This window comes from Taudactylus pleione, unplaced genomic scaffold (assembly GCF_031769625.1).
Source record: "Taudactylus pleione unplaced genomic scaffold, aTauple2 ptg000296l, whole genome shotgun sequence".
Taxonomy (NCBI): domain Eukaryota; kingdom Metazoa; phylum Chordata; class Amphibia; order Anura; family Myobatrachidae; genus Taudactylus; species Taudactylus pleione.
The window spans coordinates 5,966,387-5,992,067 of record NW_028284698.1 but is presented as its reverse complement, the minus strand read 5'-3'; the positions used below and the strand labels follow the sequence as shown (position 1 = coordinate 5,992,067).

Here is a 25,681-nt window from a genome sequence, read left to right as displayed (position 1 = left end):
TCCAAAGAGGATTCCGCATGTGAAGAATCTAAAACCGGGAAAGACGGACCCACAATTTCCTGGTTGATGTGGAAGCGCAATACCACTTTGGGAAGATAACCCAGGCGAGTCCGCAGCACAGCTCTATCCGAAAGGAATATCAGGAACGGAGAGCGACACGAGAGGGCGATCAAATCTGACACCCTCTGGGCCGATGCGATGGCAAGAAGAAAAACTGTCTTCCACGTAAGCCAACGTAGCTAAACTGTCTGTAACAGCTCAAAGGGAGCCGACTGGAGAGCTCGGAGAACCAGAGACAGGTCCCAGGGAGCCACAGGTGAAACATAAATTAGCCATTGCAATGCCATACGCAGCTTGGGCTTTCACTGCGTACGATGAAGTTAGCAATCCCTGAGCAAGTCATACCTTGTGCAAGTGTGTGTGAGGCTGCCATAGTACTCTATGTTACCAATGGTTTAGCAGACTTGCAAAGTATTACGGATGTGTGTAAGGTAAGGTGGGCGTCCTTATGTTGTGCTCTGACGGCATAGCGATCACAGAGGATTAGCATACCTTCGCAGTGAGACTGCATGCATAATCACTATTGCAATCGGCCTCTTGTGCCCTATTTGCCACTGCATTGGCCTACATATTTTTGTATGTTGTTTTCTCTATGAAACGATAAATAAGGGGATTTATGTTGCTTACCTGTTTCTTCGACTCCATAGGGGGGACAGGGAGAGTGCTGGGTATAGCCTGGAGAGAAGGGTCTGGGCACCAAACGGTGAAATGAAAATACCCACATGCCCAGACTCCCTCTCCTCTATACCCCGCCACTAGCCACCATTTGCAAGCCCACGACAAAGAGCAAGGCAGAGGAGAAGGAGAAAAAGGTCCGGCACGCACTTAGAACCATACAGACAGTGGAGAGAATAGCAGTGTAGGATACCAAGGAAACTTATCCCGGCAGTGAGGTGCATCAAGGTAGTCGCCCTGTGCCCCCTATGGAGTTGAAGAAAGAGACTTAAGAGGTAAGCAACATAAGTCTCCTTTTCTACTTCCTCCACTAGGGGGCACAGGGAGAACACGGGACATCCCAAAGCTGTCACTCTATGGGAGAGGACGCTCCTGAGCTGCAGTGAGAACAGAACACCCAAGGGCGGCGCCCGAAGATGCAAAAGTGTCAAAGGCATAAAATCGAAGAAATGTCTGAACAGATGACCATGTGGCAGCCTTACAGAGCTGTTCTGCAGAAGCCCCACAGTGCGCTGCCCAAGAAGTCCCCACTGACCGGGGGGAATGGGTAGTCCCCCCGGTCAGGGGCAGGAAGATTTGCCAAGGTGTAAGCCTGACAGATCGTGAGACGGAGCCAGCGGGCCAAGGTTTGTTTAGAAGCCACTCTTGTGAACATCATACAGGACAAACAGAGAATCCGATTTGCGAATATCTCTGGCCCTGTTCATGTAGAGCCAGAGAGCCCGAACCACATCCAAAAGAGGATTCCAGCTGTGAAGAATCCAAAACCGGGAAAAACAGAACCACAATTTCCTGGTTGATGTGGAAGCGCAACACCACTTTCGGAAGATAACCCAGGCGAGTCCGCAGCACAGCTCTATCCGAAAGGAATATCAGGAACGGGGAGCAACACGAGAGGGCAATCAAATCCGACACCCTCTGGGCCGATGCGATGGCAAGAAGAAAAACTGTCTTCCACGTGAGCCAACGTAGCTAAACTGGCTATAACAGCTCAAAGGGAGCCGACTGGAGAGCCCAGAGAACCAGGGACAGGTCCCAGGGAGCGACAGGTGAAACAAATGGTGGTTGAATGTGGAGAACTCCATGGAAGAAGGTCCGCAAATCAGGCAACAGCATTATCTGTCTTTGGAAAAGAACTAATAAAGCGGAAACCCTGATCTTCAAAAGAAGGGAGCCGGAGGCTCAAATCCAGACCTGTCTGCAGGAAAGCACATGGGAGAGACGAAAAGACCTAGGGTTCAAACCCCTAGTCGCACACCAAGCAAAATAGGTACGCCAAACCCAGTGATAGATCCTAGCTGAAGAAGGCTTCCTAGCATTCAGCATGGTCCGAATGAACCTTCAGGAGAACCCCTTCACTGTCAAGAAGGATGTCTCAAGAGCCACCCCATCAAAGCGGGCCAGGTCAGATCCGGATGGAAGCTCGGACCCTGTGACAGAAGATCCGTCCGCAGAATGATACGCAATGGTGCATCTATTGAAAGAGGAAAACACTAAATCATGTTAATAAATTGATACTAAATGGTTCTAAAAAGACCTATATAAGAATTTACATCAAAACATCACAATAAATATATAAAAATCAGAAAATAAAGTAAAATATACAATACAACTGATAAGGACAGGCTACCAAAAGAAATACACATGCATCCATATATAGCTTAATAACCACATGTACATATATAGCATCTCATTGTTTCGGGACTCTTATCCTTCTGCAGTAGGTGACCACACATAGGAATACAATACAATCTGTGGAATAAAAATCTAGATATCTGATACATAATGCATATCTTCTGACCCTCCTGTTGAATAACTGTCAGGAAAAAGGCAATTTTGGAGGAGCTCATGCACCGAAAAAAAAAAAGGATATTTTCTTGTGGTCCTGTTTAGAGGGTTAATTAGTAACAAGGTCTGATTTATTCAGGATGTCATCCAAATAGGTGTAAACAACTGTTATTTGTTATCCACCGCTGTCACATAATAATAATAAAAAGCAGTCTTTTAAAATGTGCACACTGAGGACCTCATTCAGACCCGCTCGCAAGTGGGTTGATGTTTGGCTGTGCGCACCCGCACCAGCCGCACTGCGCGTGCGCAAGCCCCGGAGCGAGAGAGAAATTCTCTCGCTCCGGGGCTCACTACAAAAGGGACGGCTGTCGATGTTGATCGACAGCTCGTCACGTTTTGTAGGCGTGGCGGGTGGGTGGTTTCACAAACGGAGGCGTTCCCAAGCGAACGCTTGCCGTTTGTAGGCGGCCCCACTATCACCAGTGATGTCAGTGGGAGAGCTTCCGGCTCTATTAGAGCCGAAAGCTCTCTGGGGCTTGCGGCAGACGAGACACTACCTCAAGGGTCTCGTCGCAAGCCCCGATGGTCGCGATGATCTTGACCATCGCGACCATCATCCAAGTCACTCGTTAAGGCCGTGGGTGGTAACCCACAGCCTAGCGAGCGGCCAGGAGCCCGGATCATTCAGAGCGAGCGCTCGCATTTTGTGAGCGGCTCTGAATGAGGTCCTGATTCTTTTAAAGCTGCTTACCACTAGCAACTTGCAGGAATCTATTAAATGTCAATTCTAGACCTCCCGGTTCCAACAATCGCCGTTACCTCGGTCAAACAGAGGGTGAACTCGGGTAGGCAATGTAAGGTTCTCAGCTGCCGGCTATCACCTGCGGCTCTTTTCTGCATGCAGTGTATCTCCCCGTATAAGCAGTGGTTCCCACAGCAACTCTCCTGCCACAGTACAGCACTTACGCGTTTCTCCGCCAGCTGTAGCGTCGGTTTTGTCAGAGGGAATAATCACCCATCTCCAAAGAGGTGATTACATACTGAAATTGACCAATAACTTTCAAAGTCCAATTAGACTCAGCAATTACTTTCACATCAAATCTTCTTCAAATCTTCTTCCATAGCGTTGGTTTAAACAAAAATTTTATAAAATAATGACACCATAAAACTTAAAAAATTCACATATATAAATATGTTTTAAATTCACAAAAAAGATCTATATAAATATAAGTAAATCTGACATCATCCAGGAGTGTTTAATAATAAACTCTCTAGAGGTAAGATAGATCAGTGGTACTGCTCCCGTCTGGCACACAACCCAACCTGTGTTTGAACCCCATCAGGTTTATAATTAAATTTTCACAAATTATTTTTACTACTTGTAATAAATATTTAGAATAATATAAACATACTTGCTCATATAAAATTTTCCCAAAATGTAATAGATATGGAGAGCAATCGATCAAAAAAATAAATAAAAAAATTATGTAATAATAGCATTTATTCATACCCAAAGGGCAGAGCCGGATTTAGACCTCATGGGGCCCTAGGCAAGATATCAGTTTGGGGCCCCTCTCCCTCAAACAATCCATAGCACTTTATTTGCATTCCTGATTCATGCAAAGCATGCCTACCCTCATGCTGACCCTAACTCAACCCTAAGCTCAAACCTGAGCCTAACCATAACCTCTAACCCCAATACCCTAACCTCTAAACCCTACACCATCCCTATTATCCCAACTCAAACACCTGATCTGACCCTAATACCCTAACCCAAATTGATACACCAACCCTAAAACCTTATCCCTAATACCATAACCCAAACTAAACCTAACACCCTAAGGTTTTACTCCTCATTATCCATTAAATACAATACATAAGCCTGAAGATTGCTAAGGATTAGAAGGTGGAAAGCTGCAAGCCTGGAGGTCAGTAGCAGAGGCTGCTGTGCTGGGGGTGGGCTGGAGTTGGATGGAGCTCGTCGGAGGACCCGGTGATCCTCCTCCCCCCTCTTATGCACAGTCACTCTCTGACAGTGCAGACAGCGGCGCCGCAGCGGGACTCTGGGAGTATAAGCGGGTCCTCGTGACATCATGATGTCACACGGTACTCGCACATTGCTCCTCTGGGAGCATTTTGACCGGACAGATTTCTTGAGGAAAAGGGGCCCATCTAGGGCCCTGCGAGTCAAAAGGGGCCCATCCACAGGCCCCTTGGGACTCACAGGGCCCTAGGCGAGCGCCTAGGTTGCCTTGTGGGAAATCCGGGCCTGCCAAAGGGTCATTAGTAATTTAAACTATTAAGCTCAATCGAGTCATTCAAACCCTGCGGAATTAAGGTTCTCAATGCAATTATCCAGTATGCCTCGCATCTACATAGATTGGCAAATCTATAACCCTCCCCCCCTCGACCGCTGACAGAGCTGGAAGATGACGCTCCACCCAACGGAGAAGGCAGCCGACTTCCTTCATGGCACTGTGACTGCAGCCATGGTAATTTATGTAAGCGACCGCAGTCGTGTTGTCCGACTGAACTTTTACTAGACGTTCCTAAAGCAGAGACTGCACCTGGTAAAGAGCCTTGTACACTACTCGGCGTTCCAAAACACTGACGGACAGCTGGCTCTCCTGAAGCATCCAACGACCTTGGAAAGTTTGCCAACCCCAACTGCCCTCCAAAAGGGTCCTGGATCCAAAAGGGGCAACCCATGTCCAGATGTGAGCACTGGAGCCACCACAGAAGGGAGAAATAAACCTCTCTGGAAAGAATCAGCATCTGTGATTTGAGGTTCGGATGAGACTTGTTCCACCTTCTTAGAATAACCAGTTAAAGAGGCCGCGAATGCTCTACCATGTCGAATATGGAGACAAGAGACCCCAGGATTGCAGGATGCAGGAGTGTATGGACACCCGAGGATGGCTCAGAAAAGTGCGGATCCTGGCTTACACGTCCAATATCTTGTCTGCTGGGAGAAAGACTTGTTGAGATCTGGAGTCCAACAGTGCTCCTAAGTGGAGCATCTCCTGAGAAGGCGTTAACGTGTATTTCCGCCAATTGAATATCCACCCATGTGAATGGAGAAGCTCCACAGTCAGATAGATGTGTTCCCTGAGGACCGTCTGAGACTGGGCCTGAAAAAGTAGGTTGTCCAGGGACCACCTAAAGCAGCCCCCCCCTAAAAATGGTGCCCAGCTCCTGCCGGCACCAAACTCTAAGCTGGCTGCCGGTGGCTGGCTCCCCGCCTGGGCTTGTGAGTATTTTCCGTTTCGTGCCTAGACTCCTCTTTAGGCTACTATACCCAGCGTTTTCCCTGTGCCCCCTACTGGAGGCAGAAGATAAACTATTCATTTTTGCAGGCAAACATTGTATCTTCTATACCTTTTATAAGATCGTTTAAAAAAAAAAGTTCCAGTATTGATCCTCAAGGCAACTCAGCCAATAATTTTAATGCAAGATCAATATAGTCAACCTAAAACAACTCTTTGCTTTCTATCCCTAAGCCAAATCTATCTCCACGTACATAGGTGTCCTCATACACTTAGCCGCCCGGGCCAAGGGGTGTAGCAACTCTTTCTTAAAATTTATGCTATATTCGCATCGCAGACGCAGCGTACCACCACTCAATCTGTACCAGAGATGCCTTGCTGCAAATTTAACTGCACAGGAAGTTTTACATTTGTTCACATGAAGCGGAACTTGGCGTGAGAAAAAGCCATGGCCGCTGCATTGTAGCACTTTGTATACAGATTCAGACACATTTGCACACAGATGTACAAGTGTTGCATTGCAAATTAATCAGTGCAGTCTTGCTAAGTGTTTTTGTTGCATCACATTGTGACTCAGACGCATATTTGAGTGAAAGATATGCAAAAAAGATGCTCGGTGCAAGCTGGGTCGCACAGGACCTGGCGCGCCAAGAAGGGAAGTTTGGCGCAACTACGGCAATAGTGCATGAGGACACATCTGTACGTATTTCTCCCCCAGTCCCATTGTGTTTATTATATCTACCAATGTATCATATGGAACTGTATGAAATATTTGTGCAAAATCCTAATAACGGATAGTAACTGCATTGTATCCAGCTTACAGTGTACTTTCATGTAGGAACTGTTCAGATTTGACATGTAAGACCATCCCTTAAAAAAATCAAATACATGACTAATTGTTATCCATTTATTTCTGTAAAATATTTCTAAATGCTATCTTATACAATTTAAACAGTTAACCCATCAATAATGTCAGGGTCACTAACCCCAGACCAAACCCTTATCTGACGTAACTTTTGTATTATTACATGCCTGAGATGACTTTGTGCATGTGGAGTAGATAGAGAACCACTTTCATGAAACTTAATTTGACAGGTACCACGTCCCCAACCACACCCCTATCCCCTCCCCCTGACACTCCCTGTTGTACGCCCCTTTTGATAGTGTTTGATATAAATTTGATATCAAATTAATATTAACTTTATAACACCTTTATATAAGTTTTATATGAAGTTGATATTAATGTGATATCATCTTTATATTTTATATAAAATTTGTATTCATTGAAATAAGATGTGATTAAAACCAGGCATTGAAAAACCCTGTGTATAATGAATATTGTTAACCCTTAGAGCATTGAAAAGACCATATGAACAGTCAGTAATTTATTCAAGTGATGCTGTATATAGATAGAAAAGTAAAAAACAGAAACCTTATTTGTAGCAGTCTGTTGTGCCTTTAAACAAAGTTCCCAGCATGTTATACTGCGCGGCTAACTGGAAAATGCGGATGAAAAAGGTGTATTACACGGTATTAAATCCTGGCAGTTATAGCGGCGTTGAACCAGCTAGGTAAAACATAAACCAGCTAGGAAAAACTATAAAAAGTAATATGATTTGCGTATCAGATATAAATGAGCAATAGCAATGCGACTTATTCTCTCTCATAGATCTTGTGAAATACAATGCTGGTTTTAAATATATATTAACCATTATCGATATATTCAGTAAGAGAGAGTGGGCTGTAATGGCCTAATGTCTAAGAACGCTACAACAGTCGCTAAAAAAATATTCCACCAGTGTTGCATACCAAAGAAGCTGCAAACTGATCGCGGTAAAGAGATTCTAAACAAAATCCTAAAAAAACTGTTAAGCTGGCCACACATCTAAATATTATCTGTCCAACGAGCTAACTAGTTGATTGGTTGGAATGAAAATCTGGTAATGTATGAAAGCAAATGATAATCAGCAATTTGCTAGCAAAAGCCAGAAAATGGAAAAAAACTGTTGTTTGAACAAATTGTTTAGATAAAACATTTAACAAGCTTGTCTGAACGACCATTTTCATCTGTTTTCTGGCATTTAGGAGCAAACTGCTGATCATCATTTACTCCCATATGTTACCAGATTTTCATTCCAACCAATCAACTAGTTGGCTGGTTGGACAGATAATCTTTAGATGTATGGCCATCTTTAGAAAAACATCTTACACAACATTTCACAACCAATAGTGATGTGAAAGCAGCTGTTATAGAAAGCTTCAATAGGACTTTAAAAACATGGATGTGGCACTATTTCACAGTGCAGAATACTTACATATATAGATGTTTTAGAGGACTTCTTATTCAGCTATAACAACACATACCATAGAACAATTAAGTGTACGCCGTGTGAAATGAATCCCTCTATTGCTTTGAGAATTATCAAGACGACGTACGGCGATTACTTTAAAACCAATAAAACCCCATCACGATTAGCCGTCGGTGAACATGTACGCATCTTCAAATATAAGGATATATTTCAGAAAGGGCTATGAACAGATTTATTCTGAGGAAATATTTGTAATACACGGAGTGAACACTAAATGACACAGGACAAATACTTTTGGAGGATGGCCTGGTGCATCTGTCAAGAAGGACAGCAAAGAAGCCACTTCTCTCCAGGAAAAACAACAAGGACAGTCTGATATTCTGCAAAAGGTACAGGGATTGGACTGCTGAGGACTGGGGTAAAGTTATTTTCTCTGCTGAATCCCCTTTCAGATTGTTTGGTGCATCTGGAAAAACGCTTGTCCGGAGAAGAAAAGGTGAGCGCTACCATCAGTCCTGTGTCATGCCATCAGTAAAGCATCCTGAGACCATTCATGTGTGGGGTTGCTTCTCAGCCAAGGGAGTGGGCTCACTCACAATTTTGCCTCAGAACACAGCCATGAATAAAGAATGGTACCAAAACATCCTCCAAGAGCAACTTCTCCCAACCATCCAAGAACAGTTTGGTGACGAACAAGACCTTTTTCAGCATGATGGAGCACCTTGCCATAAGGCTCGGGGAACAAAACATCAACATTTTGGGTCCATGGCCATGAAACTACCCAGACCTTAATGCCAATGAGACATTGAGAACTTTTTGGTCAATCCTCAAGAGGCGGGTGGACAAACAAAAACCCATAAATTCTGACAAACTCCAAACACTGATTAGGCAAGAATGGGCGGCCGTCACTCAGTATGTGGCCCACAAGTAGATTGACAGCATGCCAGGGCAAATTGCAGAGGTCTTGAAAATGAAGGGTCAACACTGCAAATATTGACTCTTTGCATAAACTTAATGTATTTGTCAATAAAAGCCTTTGAAAACTTATGAAATGCTTGTCATTTTACTTCAGTATACCATAGTAACATCTGACAAAAAGGCACTGAAGCAGCAAACTTTGTGAAAACCAAAATTTGTGTCATTCTCAAAGCTTTTGGCCATGGCTATATGTTGACCGATCTGTAAGGAGAAGCTATAACAGGAAGTTTTTACCCTGAAGAACTTCAAAGCATAACTAAAAACTTTAATAGAATTTACAAAGTGGAAAAGGTTTTAAAAAATAAGACGGTCGCTGCATCATAGATGAAATATATATAACGTGCATCACTCTCTAAACAAGGCAAGCGATGGATGACAAAGCGTTCTACATAACCTTGCCCAGTAATGCATCAGCAGACACATTGTCGCAAAATAAGATTTCTAACTACACAACAAAACTTGCAAAGGCAATCCACTTAAATGGTGAATGGGAAGTAGCTCTTATAGAAATACAATATGGTATGCTTTGAAGCTCTTCGGGGTAAAACTGCCTGTTATAGCTTCTCCGTACAGATCCATCAACGTATAAAGCAGCTTAATTCCTTTAGTGTTCACTCCATAAGTTACATACATTTCCTCAAAATAATTCTGTTCATAGCCTTTCTGAAATATATCCTTATATTTGGATATAAGTACTTGTTCATACACGGCTAATCGCGGTGGGGTTTTATTTGTTTTAATGTAAATCGCCGTATGTCTTCTTGTAAATTCTCAAAGCATTAGAGGTATTCACTTCACACGGGGTACAATCAATCATTCTATGGTATGTGTTACATGGATGTTTTTCAGGATTTCATATTCAGCTATAATATCTGTAAGTATTTTGCGCTATGAAATAGCGCCACATCCAGGGGCACCGAGAGGGGGGGGAGCGGGTACAATTTACCCGGGCCCGGGCTTCCAGAGGGGCCCGGCGGGGGCCCGGATCCAGCGCCGCCCCCCCTCCCTCCTCACTATCTCCCAGCACACAGCGTGTGCTGAGATGCAGTGGGAGATTGCTGTGGCTGCTGCTTAGCAGCTGCGAGCAATCTCCTATGCCTGAGGGGGGATCGATCACATATAAAATGTATATAAAAATGATATAAAGTTACTATTAATTTGATATCAAATTGATATCAAACACTATCAAAAGGGGTGTACAACAGGGAGTGTCAGGGGGAGGGGTTAGGGGTGTGGTACATGTCAAATATTAAGTTTGATGAAAAGAGGTTCTCGATCTACTATGTGGCCATGCTACTATTAGTTCTTTTATATAAATATACTATGAATTTGGCTCAGATATCATATAATTCAGTGATTTGTACCTGCAAATAGCTCATCAGCTAAATGATAAATCGCACGAAGGAGATTGTCTTGTAGATTCTCTCTTTCTTCCTCTATTGGTTTTCTGTCACCATGATTTTGTATTTGTTCAAAGTTGTAGCCTGTGACATCTGAACCTTTCTGAGGCTTGGTGTGGGAAGATTCTATATTGGACTCTGCATATTCACTTGCAAATGCCTATAGACACAAAAGCCAGTGATCAGCATTCATGCAAATATTTTTAGTGATATGCATTATTTATTAACATTTATTTATATAGTACCAGCATATTTCACAGAACTTTACAACTGGGAATAAATACAACAGTACAAGATTGGGTATTACCAGATAAATTCTAAACGAAATGCCTGCTGGAACAGCATTGCTAATTTACCCTTGCTCCCCATATAATTCTGGCTTCTGTATTCTACCGTAATGTGCACAGTCAAATATCACAGCAACACATTGCTGAGAATGGAATCACCCCCTTGGAATCTATAAGAAACTAGACATGTAACACGTGACGTTTAGTGGCGGTAGACAGAGGAGCTGGTATGGGAGGAATGCGATTTAAAATGCATTAAAATGTATTAAAGAGATATTTAAAATGTATTAAAGAAGTGTTTTTGGGGTTAGAAGCCTCAGCTGAGATAAAAGATTCAAAGTATATTTTTGGCAGTGTCCAGGGAGCGTAAGACGCCAGTGATGTTCTACTTTGTGGCAGCGTTTTGAAGTTAAATTATTTGGTGTGCCATGGCTGAGATTGTGGTCAGCAGCTGGAATCACTTAATCAAGGGCTTTTGGTAGAATGCGATTACGCTGTGGCTACACTAGAACATGAGAATGTAGAAAGCAGGAAGAGGAGTTGCTGCAGAGAGATGGAGGACTGTTCAGAATTAATAAAACTGATATTTCTTTAGGTATAAGGAGCCTTCTATTTTTTACAAGCCAGAAAGTTTAAAGTGATGGAGGAGATGTTGCGAGTGACCAGGTGCTGGTCAGAGAGGTAACACACGGGTCTATTCATGAAGAGATGCATTATATAATTGTTACTTATCACTATAGATCTTATCACTTCAATGCGATCTTTAGTTTTGATAAGTAGCAATTCATGTACACTTACCTGTTTACCAAAGCGAAGTGGAATATCTAGGTTCTACGATCCGGTCTTCTCTTCTTCTTTTCTGCATCTTCAGAGATTTATTTTATTCCGTGCATGCACCAGGTCATTGTGGTGGCGGTAGGGGAAGGAACGAGGGGGGTCGCGGTGGCAATGGCCGCAGCCTGGATGGAGGTCACTTTACTGCGGCGGCAGGGGAAGGAACGGAGGGGGGGGTGCAAGGGCAGCCAGCAGTCAGCATAAGGTGAACCAGGATATGCATGTACCCTGGGCTCCTCTGATTGGCTGCTGGCTCAGAATGGGGTGAAGAGAACAGGGAGAAGGCAGGAAGACAGCTGTCTTCGCTGCTCTTCTCCACTAACAGCACTGTATACACCATCCTGAGATGGCGAAAGCAATGCTAGCAGAGGAACGGAAAGCTGAGCTTTCAATTCCTTTATGAATCGCACTCACCATACAAATGTATGGTGATGCGATACATACAGGAGCGGGTGCCCTGGAGAAGTAATAAGCTCTACGAATAGAATGAAGTAGATAAGTGCCCTGTTTTCAGCTAAGCAGGACACTTCGTTGCTTCATGAATAGACCCCAAAGTCAGGAATACAAAGCCAAGACAGTGGCCATCACAATAAGTAGTTCTGTCCACTGGAAGTAGCCCACTGGGGAAGTTAGAGAGAGGAATTTGTAAGTAGCAGAAAAATGTGGATAATCAATTGGAATTTTGAAATGACCTAAGATGATAGTGGAAATGCCAGGAGATAGGAAGTGAGATAACCAGGCAGAGAATTGTTCCAAGGAATTTTTGGGGTGATCCAGTGTGATGATAGATCACCGCAACAGAGAGAGAAAGGGTTAAAATTCTAAATAGTAGCTACCCAAAAAAATGTGAACTCAGTGTTGGAACAGTTGGAAGAATTTTGAATTGACTGTCCAGTGTGGGGAAAGGAGGATCCCCACGTCTGCTACCAGACATGGGCGTATGGATAAAGTAAAGACCACCTTGTGAAAAGGCTGCAGGTGAGGCAGTGTATGATTCTGTGTGTCATGTTTTTGTTATTACCAGAAGGTTGAGGTTGTTAGAGAGGAAGAGGCAATGGATGTAGGTTAGTTTGTTGCAAACAGACCAAGCATTCTGTAGGGCACTTTTAATAGCTTTATTAGGTTTGTATAGTGTGCAGAAACATGAGAGATGAGGAGGGCAGGGGACTGGATCTGGAGAGCAGGTATAAAGGGTTTGATACTGTATGTGATCAAGAGATATATCTTGTTGGTACAGGCAAAAGGAGTAGGCATTTTATTCTATTGCTAATCAGAGGTAGCTGACTGCTCACATGCAGCTCTATTTATCATTCTTTTCTTTACTAAAATAATGTGAAAAAGGGTGTTTTCACTCCCTTTTCACATTATTTTAGTTTCACTGAAATACTTTTAATGGAAAATGTGATCTGCTTTTAATGGAAAATGTGATCTGCTTTTACTAAGGGGCAAAATACCGGGTCAGAGCCCATGTTATAACAAGGCCATCTAGAGATGGCTTTAAGCAGGGTTCCCCCCAGTTCCCGGCCTCCTGCTCCACTCTGAAAGGCAGAGCAGAGCCGGGAGCTGGCCCCTTGTGATCAGCTTTGTGGTCCACAAGCTGATCACTGCAAGAAAAAGAATAGTTCTCAAAAAGTTCCCAAAGAGGGAAAAGACCACTCCAATTGAGCTCATTACAGACCTAGCTCGCTGTTGAACACCGATGTAAAGATTTATGCGAAGATACTTGCCAACCACCTGAACTCAGTATTGCTCAGCTTGGTCCATAAAGATCAAGTTGGCTTTATACCAGGGAGACAGGCCAGGGACAACACCAGGCAAGTTATTAGTCTCATTCACTCCACCAATTCTACTGAAACTCCAGCCATGGTGCTTTCCCTAGACGCTGAGAAGGGTTTTGACCGGATCTGCTGGCCCTTCATGCTCCAAACATTGAGGGTCTTTGGCTTAGGTGGTAATTTTCTCCACGGCATCAGGCCCTATACTCTACCGTTTCAGCTAGGGTCTCTGTGAATGGTCTTCTCTCGTCCCCTTTTCTTATAACCAATGGCACTAGACAGGGGTGCCCTTTGTCACCCCTGATCTTTGCTTTGGTTATTGAACCCCTTGCAGCTCAAATCCGCCTAGACTCAGATATTAGAGGTAGCTCACTCGGAAAGGCACAATACAAAGTGTCCCTTTTTGCCAATGACGTGCTCCTAACCCTAACCTCTCCCCCATAAGCCTCTTCCAAAACTCTTTTGGTCTTGGCTGAATACGGTTCACTTTCGGGCTACAAGATCAACTTTTCTAAAACAGAGTCTCTCACACTCAATATATCACCCATGGCCTTGGATCTCCTGCGTCACAATTATAACTTTGCCTGGCGCTACTCTAAAATTAAGTTATCTAGGAGTCTATATAACAAGCAGATATGACACCCTATACTCTGCAAACTTCTCCCCCTATGCTTAAAACAATTAAACTGGATCTCCTCTGATGTCGAGCTCTAATAATTTCCTGGTTGGGTAGGATAGTGGTAGTTAAGATGAACCTTATGTCTAGACTACTTTACTTCTTCCAGACTCTCCCTGTTGCTGTCCCTAAATCAACTTTATTGCAATTACATAGGTGGTCTGTCCAATTTGTTTGGAAATCCAAGCCTCCCCGTATCAGTTTTCGTCCCACTACCAATGGGGGCAACAGGTTTCCTGATGTTAACCTTTATTATTACGCTACCCATTTAAGTCAGGCAATAGCTTGGTTTGCTTCCTCCCAGATATCTAAGTGGGTGGAAATTGAAGCTAATTGATGCGATATCCCCTTTATGTCCTCTATTGTAGGATTGGCTACACCTGACAGGCCTCAGTCTGCTCGCTCACATCCGGTTGTCTTTTACAAGCTCCGTTTGGGATCACTGTAAATCTCACTACAACATTACTTCCTATCCATCCCCCATTACTCCTATATGGTTTAATCCAGCATTTTCCCTGGGTTTCAACCTCACCCGCTTTTCTTCATGGATTAAAGGTGGGGTTAGGATAGTATCTGATATCTTCGATTTGGGTGGATGTGCCTCTCTGGGTTCCTTGCAGAATAAACTCGACATATCTTCTATCAACACTTTTGCCTATATTCAAGTTCAACATTTTATTAACTCCCTCCCCCTTAATTCAATTGATAGATCTTTAACATCATATGAGTCTTTGTGTCTCCGCAATCCTCTAATGAAAGGTATGATATCTGTTATTTATAACCTTTTGCTTTATGTTAATATACCAGATACGCCAAGTCATGAAATTCAGTGGGAAAAAGATCTGGGGAATTCACCTGCTGAGGACACATGGTCTGCGGTGCGCGATAGGGTATCCAAGTCCTCTATTTCTTCCTTAATTAAGGAATATGCCTACAAGGTATACTATAGATGGTACCTGCCAGTTTGCACACAATGTATAATTTAGCCTCTGATCAATGTTGGAGAGGGTGTGGCGAGATAGGTACTTACACATATGGTGGTCATGCCCTAAAATAGCCCAATTCTGGGATGGGGTTACCAGTCTCCTTCGAAAAATTTTAAAATACCACTGATTAAGTCTCCCTGGTCTTTAATCCTTGGCTGTCCACTTGATGGCCTTAACAAACATGCTGATAAGCTCTCTTCACATATTAAAAATGCAGCTCGATGTCTAATTGCAAGACCTTGGAAAGATACTGACCGTCCCTCTCACCAACAACTTATAAATAAAATTTGGCACATGGCCGCCATGAAGAAAATATTAGCTTATCTCCACAATACCTCTCATAAGTTCCTCATGGTTTGGTGTGATTGGTTTTCCTATATAACAGCACAATGACACATGGGACCCTGCCCTCAGGCTTTTCGAACCTCCTACTATAACAATTACAATTTATTTATATTATTTATTTGTTTATTTTCTTTCCATTTTGCTATGGCGATTTTTATTTAAGTTTTCCCAATTTACAATATAGACCCGGATTTGGCCTCCTTCCTACTCATCCTATCCCCCCCCCCCCCAACACATTCTTCCTCTTCTTCTTCCTTTTCCTCTTCTTCTCCCTCCATTTTTTCCTTCTCTCTTCTTTGTGGTCTTCTGATTCCCATTTGTTTTTTTTCTTTTTCTTGTATTTTGTATTGTTATGTACAGTCTATTTTGAATATGTGCTTTGATATATAGCAGATTTATATTTTTCTATATTTTATTTCAGATTAGTTTATTGCTATATGTGATGCTATGATACCATACTATTCTGTATTTTTGTTTTTGTATATTTCAAATATTTTTCTTGCCCATGCACATATTGGTGTACTATTTTAAATTTTGCAAAATTCTAAATAAATTTGTTAAAAAAAAAAAAAAGAATAGTTACAAAAACAAACAAACATTTACCTGCAGCTGGGGGTCCACTGATTGGTGATCAGTGAGCTCTCTCCTCCAGTCAGCTGGTTGCTGAGGCTCCTGCACCTCAAATGGTAGGCGGAGCTAGTTCCGCCTCCATCACGTCTATGCACAGAAGTCCCACAGACAGCAAGCCACTATGTCTGGTGGCAGCAGCCTCCCCCTCTTCGGTTTCCGGTTCCATGTTCCTCCTCTACCCATGGAATGCCCCTCCTGTCACTCACGTTGTGGGTCTGATTCCTGGCAGCTCCTTTTTCGGCACGGTGTATGTGATGTCATGCCGTCAGTGCAGCTGCATAGTGCACTGAGGAGCTGTGAAGAGGAGCAGGGGCCAGGGCAGGCACGAAGGTGAGCTTTTGCTAGAGGACCACTGGGGGGGATAAGCTGCTTGTGGGAGAGGAGACACAGGGGCTGGGAGCTGCTGGTGGGGGACACAGGGGCAGGGAGCTGATGGTGGGGGACGCAGGGGCAAGAAGCTTCAGGAAGAACACAAGGTGGTAAGCTGGAGAGACACAGAGGGATGATGTTGGAGTGAAGACATGGGAATGGTGCTGGTGAGATGCAGAGGGGCTGATGCTTGTGAAACACCAGAAGATAGTGCTGTAGAGCAGGTGGGGGGATGGCGTTGGAGAGACACAAGGGGGATGAAGCTGGTGAGATGCAGGGGGGGTGGAGCTGATGAGTAGCAGGGGGTTGCACTGTAGACATGCAGGGGGATTACAGTATATAGGTGGGATGAAGCTGGTTAGACGCAAGGGGGATGAAGCTGGTGAGACACAAGGGGGATGGTGCTGATGAGTAGCAGGGGGGGTTGCACTGTAGAGTAGCAGAGGGATGACGCTGGAGAGACTTAGGAGGATGTTGTCTCTATAGGATGATCAGAAAAGTTCACATTTTGCCATACCACAAAACGTATTTTACTTTTTATTATTTGGTTGAACCTCTTGTAAGAAATGAAATATTAAATATGAAACATTATTTCTTACCCAAACAAGTGATCTCCTATATGGATATGGAATACTGGCTCAAGACACAGTCTGCCTAGGGAGAGTAAATTTCTTTAGGGGTCCCTCATTGTAAAGAAAGCAGCATATAGGTAAAAAAAATACTCAAGTGAAGGCGATACATAGGGGTTGTAAAAAAAACATGGGGCACCCAAGTGACATAGACGTGATTGTGAGGACCCCATAAAAAAAACTAAGAGTTACACTGATGAATATTTTCAATTTTAAGTGACCGAACATTGTAGTCTCAGCTGAAGGCAGGAGTGCTAAAAAAGCATCTAAAATGTATTTCACACTGTCATAGCCCCAAAGCTTCAGAGGGCATAGGCAGCACCCAGGCCCCCGGCCATTTACTTTAAAGATTCCTATATACAACAGTGTGTGTGTGCCTAAATTACAGTTTTCACAGTTCTGGTCTAGCATGGGAATGGGGGGGGGGGTCAGGGAGTAGGAGGCAGGGGAGAGGAGTTACACCACCTCTCCAGGACCACTTTAAACACCCTGAGCACAGCTGACCGGAGTCCCAGACCAGGATCCCCGTGACCAACTGACTGGGGGAGAGAGCTCACCGATCACTAAGGTAAATGTCAACTTAGGGAAGGAGTGGGGCAATCACAGAGGGGGAAGTATAGCACTAGCCGGCGTTGGCACATGCACGGAGGCACTATCACTGTATTTTTTGCGAAAAATACAATGAGAATTGTGCGATGATGATTCGCAGGGACAGAGCTTCTCGCATTCTTTAGCATGTCGATAAATTCTTGTGATAACGTGAAACTATCACAAAATACCGCACTACAATCTGCATTTGAAATGTGGATTATAGTATATAGGAGCCATAATGCTGTATGCACCGACAAATCATTTATAAAATGTACGTTTATATTTCAAAATCACAAAGAAAAACTTTACAAACAATCGATATAAAAGTGGATGTAGTTAATAACCTGGCAGACTAAATGCCGCCGGTCTATATTGCGACACCAGGAGACTGTCAGGGGACAGAATACAGGCGTCGAAATACCGACGTCTATCTTCATCCCAACGCCGGAGTGCAGATGCAGGAGATGAGTCCGGCCATCCCTAGCACTTAGCTGCAAAGGGGGGGAGTTAGGTTTAGGCAACCCTGGGGGGACTTGGGCTTAGGCACCCCCAGGGAGGGTAACAGTTAGGCTAGGGGAAGGGGGGGTTAAGGTTAGACGTCGCTGGGGGGAGGTTAGGGTTAGGCACCCCCCGGGAGGGTTAGGTTTAGGGTGCGGGGGAGGGGGGGTTAGGTTTAGGCACCCGCGGGGGGGGGGACTTAGGGTTAGGCACCACCTGGGAGTTTAGGGTTAGGCACCCCTAAGGGAGGGTTAGGGTTAGGGGGGAGGGTTAGGTGACTTACCCGCCTCTGTCAGGATTTCCTCCTCCTGTAGGGCTGACGCTGTCGGGTTTTGAACCGGTGGCTAAACAGCCGCCGGCATTTCAATCCCATTCCGATATAAAGTGCTGGATGCAAATCACCCTAGCGCAACCTAAGAGGCAGCCTAGGGTACAAATACTAGGTCCCCTAGAATGATAAATGGCAGAAACATTTTAGTATCTGTCTCTTGGCTCCTCTTGTGGGTGGGAGTGGAAAGACAGGGGGGGAATAATAAAATAGAGATACTTCCCTTATATCAGACTTGTCATTCGCACGTAAAATGGAGATTATTCAAACATTTCATTTCTCAAGAAAAGCATTTTATACTCACTCATAACCATTTCTTTTTCAATGGGGATTATTTTCAACAGCATATCGGGACTGCTATGGACACCAAGTTCACCCCAAGCTACGCCAATTTATTTCTCGCTAAGTGGGAAGAGGAGAATATATGGAGTAGTATGTATTGGGGGGTGAACTTGGTGTCCTGGTTCAGAACCTTCTCCTCTAATATCAATACCAACTCACTAAATCTACATTTTCTCTTAAATATTAGTAAGACTGAATGTAATCTTCTGGAATGGAGTATCTTTATTGAAGAGAACCATATACATACCAAAAGCTATCGCAAACCGACTGATATCAACAGTTATATCGATAGGAAGAGCGAGCACCTGAGCAGATGGCTGGATGGAATACTGAAAGGTCTCCACTTTATCTCTCTATAAAGCTTAGTACATCTACCCCTTTAAATATGAGATTAGAAACTGCAAATATCAGGATTAAGCAGAGAGGGTTTAAAAAAATGTAAAAACAAAAAAGAAAAAGTAAAACTAGTTTTATATAATCATATTTGAAAAGTGCATTTAACATACCTGGTGTCTATCAGCAATAGTGCTGCATCTGACTTTCAGGCCACTGCCAGTAGCCTTTTTATCTCGGACTGTAATATGATGGTCAGGAAGAAAGTTAGCTCATTGTTTTTCATTCTGTTTATTAGCAGCAAATCACTGATGGCGCTGAATCCTAATTTACATGATTTGTATATTTTTTTTTGTTTTGATATATTTAAATCAAATAACTATGAAACTACATACATTTTTTGTCTTTTTTCTCAGCCTTTCGTGATATACCATCCCTGAAGCCATCTCTTACATAGCATAAATCGGAATCGCTTCCTGTGTCACGATCATCTGCAATGGGTTCATCTTCTGCTTCGGACTTCATAGTCAACTGCTCCTCTTGTGAGATCTTTTTAATGAAAGGCAGATAGAAATGAGTTGTTTTAGAAACAGTCATTTATTTTATAGGCAAAGCAGTAACTATATGGCACGTGAACAATAAGAGCCCATGCCAGTGTGGGTGAACCAAATGTATGCTGGCCAATAGACTCTACGATAGCCCAACCAGTTCACACCTACACTACTGTATTACTGTGTTGTGTATAACAACTTATCAGCAGCTCTAGTCTTACTCATTTTGTTTCTTGTTTGTTCACTGATGAACCCACTTAGGAACACCTTTTAATATATTGACAATTTTCTGTAGCCCCATTTTAAAGAAGCCAAATAGGCTCTAAAATTACGCAAAGGTAGTTTTGAAGCCTCCTAGTTTGCATTTTAAATAAAAAAATAACAAATATATGAAATAATAATATTAGTAAATCTAACAATCCTTAAACTAATTCTGCTGCTTATTCTAAAACGTATGGCCTTATGTAATAATCCTTAGAATAAGAATATGGGTTATATTTAGTGAAGTGCTGTTTTATAGATGTGTAGATGTTACCCATAGCAACCAATCAGATTCTAGCAGGTGCTAGATAAATTATAAGTAGAAGGCAAAACCACCAGGCACTGGAGTCAAGTCCCTGCCTGTATCTCACAGCCTTTAACGGGATGCGATCAATATCCTGGGATTCCGGCAGTCAGAATGCAAAATCCCGACACCTGTCAGAATCACGGCCCTGACATTCCGAATCCCAAAAGTAAGTAGCGGGGTTAGTGGGTGGGTTAGCGATAGGAGTTAGGGTTAGGCACTAGGGGGAGGGTTATGTTTAGGCACCAGGGAGGAGGGTTAGGAGCAGGGGCAGAACTGTGGGAGAAAATGGAGACACCTGCCGCCATGCTCCAGCACTGAAGAGCCTACTCCTCCATTGCCCACAATAAGTCACCCCACTTAGGGATGTAACTATTATGTACCGGTAGTGTACCATCACGGCCGCCCAATACATGGCACCTCTTCCTAGCACCTGAGAAGGGAATCGGTATGAAATACCGCCGGCCGGCCGATTCCCGGCAGCGGCAGCTCGACAGATGAACAGATCCCAGCAGCGGCAGCCCTGGAAATCCCGATCGTCCTCAGGTAAGTAATAACTAACCTAACCCCCCTAACCCTAACCCTCCTTAGGGGTGCCTAACCCTAACCTCCTCCCCAAGTGCCTAACCCTATTCCCCCCTGTAAGTGCCTAACCCTAACCCCCCCCTTCCCCGCTGCCCAAACCTAAGTCCCCCGTGGGGGGTGCCTAACCCTAAGTCCCCCCCGGGGGTGCCAAACCCTAACCATCCCTCCCCCTAGACTAACCCTTACCTTCCGGGGGGGTGCCTAACCCTAAGTCCCCCCCGAGTGCGCTAAACCCTCCCCTCCCCCCCCCCGCGGCTGTCCGCTCGCGGCGCCCGGCATCCCTTCGATCGGGATGCCGGGCGCCTGTCTCCCGGCGTCGGGAAAATGACAGGCGTCTAGATATAGACGCCTGTCATTTAACGCACGCCGGGATAAAGCAGTCGGGAATCTGGCTGTCGGGATCATGTCAGCCGGTTTCCCGATTGCATCCCCCTGAGAAGCCACTCATACGTTAGTGAAGAGCTCCATGTCAGACCTTCAGCTACCGCCTCCATCTATCTATAGCCTGTCCCTACTTGATGTTGCTGCTCCTCAGCAGCTTCTTATGTCAGTGTGACACGTCCCGCACCCCCCTCACCCACAACGCTCTGTTTCATTCCTCCCTGGCAGCAGCATGGACCTGTGCAGCAGTCCCAGCGCATCCCCTCACCAACTTCCTATTTTTCTCCTCCGTGGCGGCAGCCCTAGCCGCGGACCCGTGCAGCAGAGTCCTGAGTGGCTGGTCCGAGGATAAGCGCGGATGCAGATCTTCTTCCAGGAGCTGGATGTCAACAAGGATGCATCGAACTGAGCTATGGGTAAGAGGGCATGAGAGACAGTGGCCTGGGGCACCAGCCACTGAGTATAGGGAGTAACTTCCCGGCTTGTGATGCACTTGGCAGTAGACTAGGCATTTTGTGATTTGTAGTCCCACCACAGTGGCAGTCTTGCAGTATCTTGACTTAAACTCAGCTCTCAAAGCCACCACATAAGGTGGGTTTCTCCTCCATCAGGAGGACTCTGAGCCCCATGCTAAAGCACAATACAGGTCACTATCTTATCTGTGACTAATGCATACAGCTGTGTCCACATACATCTATCCTCCATGCAACACATAATTATAACTTGCCTCCGGGCGTCTGGGATGAACTTACGCCACTGGTTGGGAGAGAGAGAGAGAGTTAGGATACTGACCGTCAGGTGTCGGTATCCTAACCCTGTCAGGATGCAGACATTGGCATTCTGACCGTCGGGATCCCAAGCGCCAGCTCCCATACCCATCCCCCTATTACATTAGGCCATTAGTCTTATTCTTAGCCTTGACATTAAACCCATTATTTGCTGTTCATTTATTTATTACCAGTTATGTATATAGCGCGCACACATTCTGCAGCACATCACAGAGAATATTTGCCCATTCACATCAGTCCCTGCCCCAGTGGAGCTTACAATCTATATTCCCTACCACATGTACACACATACACACCAGGGTTAATTATTGCTATTAACTTTTTGAAGTGTGGGAGGAGACCAGAGCACCTGGAGGAAACCCACGCAAGCACAGGGAGAATATACAAACTCCACACATTTAGGGCCGTGCTGTGAGGCAGTAATTCTAACCATTACACCGTCTGTGCTGTACATCTACTCTGATCTCAATTGTGGCTCAATTTTATTTTACCGTATAAATAGAAATATGCAATATTTGAGGTACACTATACTGTAGCTTTCCAATGATGTCACATTTCTTTTTAGTTTCTAAAGTCTATTTTTTTGTATAAGGTAAGCCCAATTTTTGTATCTTCTCTTTTAAAGTGATTGTATAGGAAACATTTTGCAACATTTTCAAAAATAATTATTTGATGGCAAATTAAATTTGAAAGTCCTGTTGCTATGAATGGATAAATAAAGTAGCAGCATTATAGGAGTGAAACCAAGTCTGACAATGTGTTGAGCTACACAAAGCTTTGAACATTGGATCCTTCCTTGTGGAGTGCCTAGTTCCTAAGTGGTTCCTCCAGCCTGTAGAAAGGAAATGGAGGAACCCCTCACAATGTAAAGGGGCCAGGAAGGACATTGGGCCTGATTCAGACCCGTTCGCTATCTATGTACGCTCACTAGATGCGTATGCAAATTTGTCAAAGTGACGCAACGGGAAGCGATCGCTCACCAAGGCATAAGCACGCCCACCATGTCTTAGCGAGCGGCCACTCTGTGTATGCGTACGACAATCGCACGGGCAGAGCCGCCCACCAGCAACACGTCATCTCCAGGAAGTGTATTTAAACATTGGTACATCGAGCACCATCGGATGTGAACGCAGTGCTTGCGGTAGCTTTACCCTACCGCAAGCATTGCGAGGAAATCAGTGTAAAACAGGCAAGTGCTGTGTACTATGACGCTGCCTGTTAATTATACACGCCTCTAAAACGGCGTTGAAACACTCAGGCACACCTGCGTTCGCATCACCAACCCACCGTTATTAGTGTCCTGCCCCTGTTACCACCCACAAACGGCCTTTCCTGTCACTCATTACCCTGGGCTGCCTTTGCTGGGTGAGCGATCGCAGTGTGTAGTTTGCGCACGCGTAGACCGAAGTGTGCGCATGTGCATACACAGATCATCAGGCCGCTTGCGAACGCACAGCGCGAGCGAGCGGCTCTGAATCAGGCCCATTATCTGTATTTCTGCTATCATTATTTTTGAATATTGTTTGAAGAAATTTAATCTGTATTGTTCTACGATGTTTCAATAAAAATTTAATTTTCAAAAAAAGGTGATAAAATTTTATAGGGATATCATGGTCCCACCAAAACAAAAAGTGAATCATGGATAAATCTACCATTCAGCTGGTAAAGTGTTGCTGTGACACAATGATACAATCATTCCAAATCCCAGTCACTTACATCATTTTCTGAACTATTTCTATAAAAGAGTTCCCTCTCCTCCTCATCATCATACTTTAGAGGTGACAAGAATAAAGCAGCCTCTGGCTCCAGGTGAGTTTTGATGAGGTCCAGCAGTGTCTAAGGAAGAAAGTCACAGTCACAATAGGCATGAGAGCCAGTGTGCCAGGAAACAGTGGCATAATGCAATTTGGCAGCACAAGAAAAAAAAAAAGTCTAAGAAATAGGATTAATCCCCCCCACCAAAAAAAAAAGAAACCTGAAACTCTGGACTTAATTAACAAACAAATACACTTTATCTATGGTATCCAATAACAATATATCTGAAAAAAAATATTAAAAACATATAATACATTTACAGAAACCCTAATTATTTGCTGTATAGTAAAATGTCAATAAAACACCCCTATAGCCATGCGAGCGGGATTTACCACAACCAATTATAGACACTAGATATTTGTTGTTTGGGTCTCCAAGCATTACTAACTCTAACGTTTTATGGGACCATTTAATGCGCTGTATTACCACCCCACCCCTGGTGAAATTGTAGATTGTATGATAAAGTATCACTTTTTCTGGTCTTAGCCCCGTCTTGAGCAATCCTCGTGCCATGGTTTTTTTTTCTCTATTACAGTTGACATTACTCACCTCTATAAATTCTTTTGGTGTTGTGTCAATATTTTGGAAGAAATGGGTGTCGAGCCCAGTTTCTGGTTCTTCTGTAGTCTTTATTTTTTTAAATACATTGAAATCCTCATATTTCTAAAATGAAAAAAAAAAACGTTTCAGAGACTTTCAACTTCTTATATAGATGTAATTTGATTTCAGTACTCTAACCAGTTTAAGCCAAAGGGGTTAATTTAGGACAGACAGGCTAGGGAGAATAACGTAATCTGATAGCAAGCACTCCCAAGAGGACTCTGTGCTTATTTGTGACACTGTTGCCAATCTATGATATTGCATATTTGTTCCTTGAATTCGTACTCTTTATGTACCCATAAAAATGACTAACAGATTTAGCAGGATTATGTAAATATGTCTATTTTATTCTGTTTGTCGTCTACGGGGAGTATCCTAATGATGTATGTAGCTAAACTAAGCTCTGTAGATATCTTCAAACAGAGAATGTTGCTTGAATGTTGGTGTAGGACCTGACAAAGTGAGGACTGATTGCGCTTTGTACGTATCTGTGATTATTAGGCTGCAGTGACATGTTTTGCTAGATAATATTATATATATATAGCATATTGTCTGCCCGCCACTCCACACCGCCTTACAGCAACACACCCGGGTTATCAAATCTGGGGGTCTATTTACTAAGCCTTGGAGAGAGATAACGTGGAGAAAGATAAGTACCAACCAATCAGCTCCTGTCATTTACAGGCTGTGTTTGAAAAATGACAGTTAGGAGCTGATTGGTTGGTACTTATCTTTCTCCACTTTGTCTCTCTCCAAAGCTTCATAAATAGACCCCAACATCCATCTTCAGGAAGAGAGATGAGGGGCTCTGTACAACCCTCCCAGTTATTCACACTTCATCCCACCCCATTCTCTGTAATCCCCCACTCCTTCCGCCACCAACCCTTTCTCTCTAGTTACTCTCCTGTCCTTACTCCTCTCACTGTGCCAGCTCCTGTACTAAGTGGATGTAGACTGGAGAGTCAGGGGTTGAGTGAGAAAAATCTTGAGGTCCATCGACGGGTCTACCATTGACGGTTTACCATCGATGGTGCCGTTGGTAGTTTACATCGATGGCAGGAAACCAACAGTGGCTCCAACTCTGTGTGGCGGCGGAACATAGTTGACCAACCAGGAAAAGGGGTGGGACGATGCTAGCTGGCTGCTTCAGGGAGCAGAACTAAAATCCATTCCTCCCTGCACCAAGGGATAGCATTAAACAAAATTCAACTGCCATCAGATCTACACCATAGATGGGGACTACCCATCGATAATCAATGGTCAGTCCTATTTAGGTATGAGCTTCTCTGCATCC

At 43.9% G+C, this 25,681-nt stretch overlaps 1 protein-coding gene across 2 annotated transcripts in view; it reads right to left on the bottom strand.

Annotated features, from left to right (window-relative positions):
• Positions 1-25,681, bottom strand: part of LOC148511678 (uncharacterized) — a 76,533-nt gene that overhangs the window by 10,114 nt on the left and 40,738 nt on the right. Inside the window, exons 10-14 of one of the 2 annotated variants that reach the window (XM_088482813.1) lie at positions 24,337-24,450; positions 23,689-23,808; positions 19,498-19,651; positions 19,276-19,343; positions 10,444-10,639 (exon numbers count right to left, since the gene is read on the bottom strand). In XM_088482813.1, coding sequence (XP_088338939.1) covers positions 10,444-10,639; positions 19,276-19,343; positions 19,498-19,651; positions 23,689-23,808; positions 24,337-24,450 — 652 coding nt within the window. The remainder of the gene's footprint in view (positions 1-10,443; positions 10,640-19,275; positions 19,344-19,497; positions 19,652-23,688; positions 23,809-24,336; positions 24,451-25,681) is intronic. The other variant, XM_088482815.1, reaches the window with a different exon arrangement.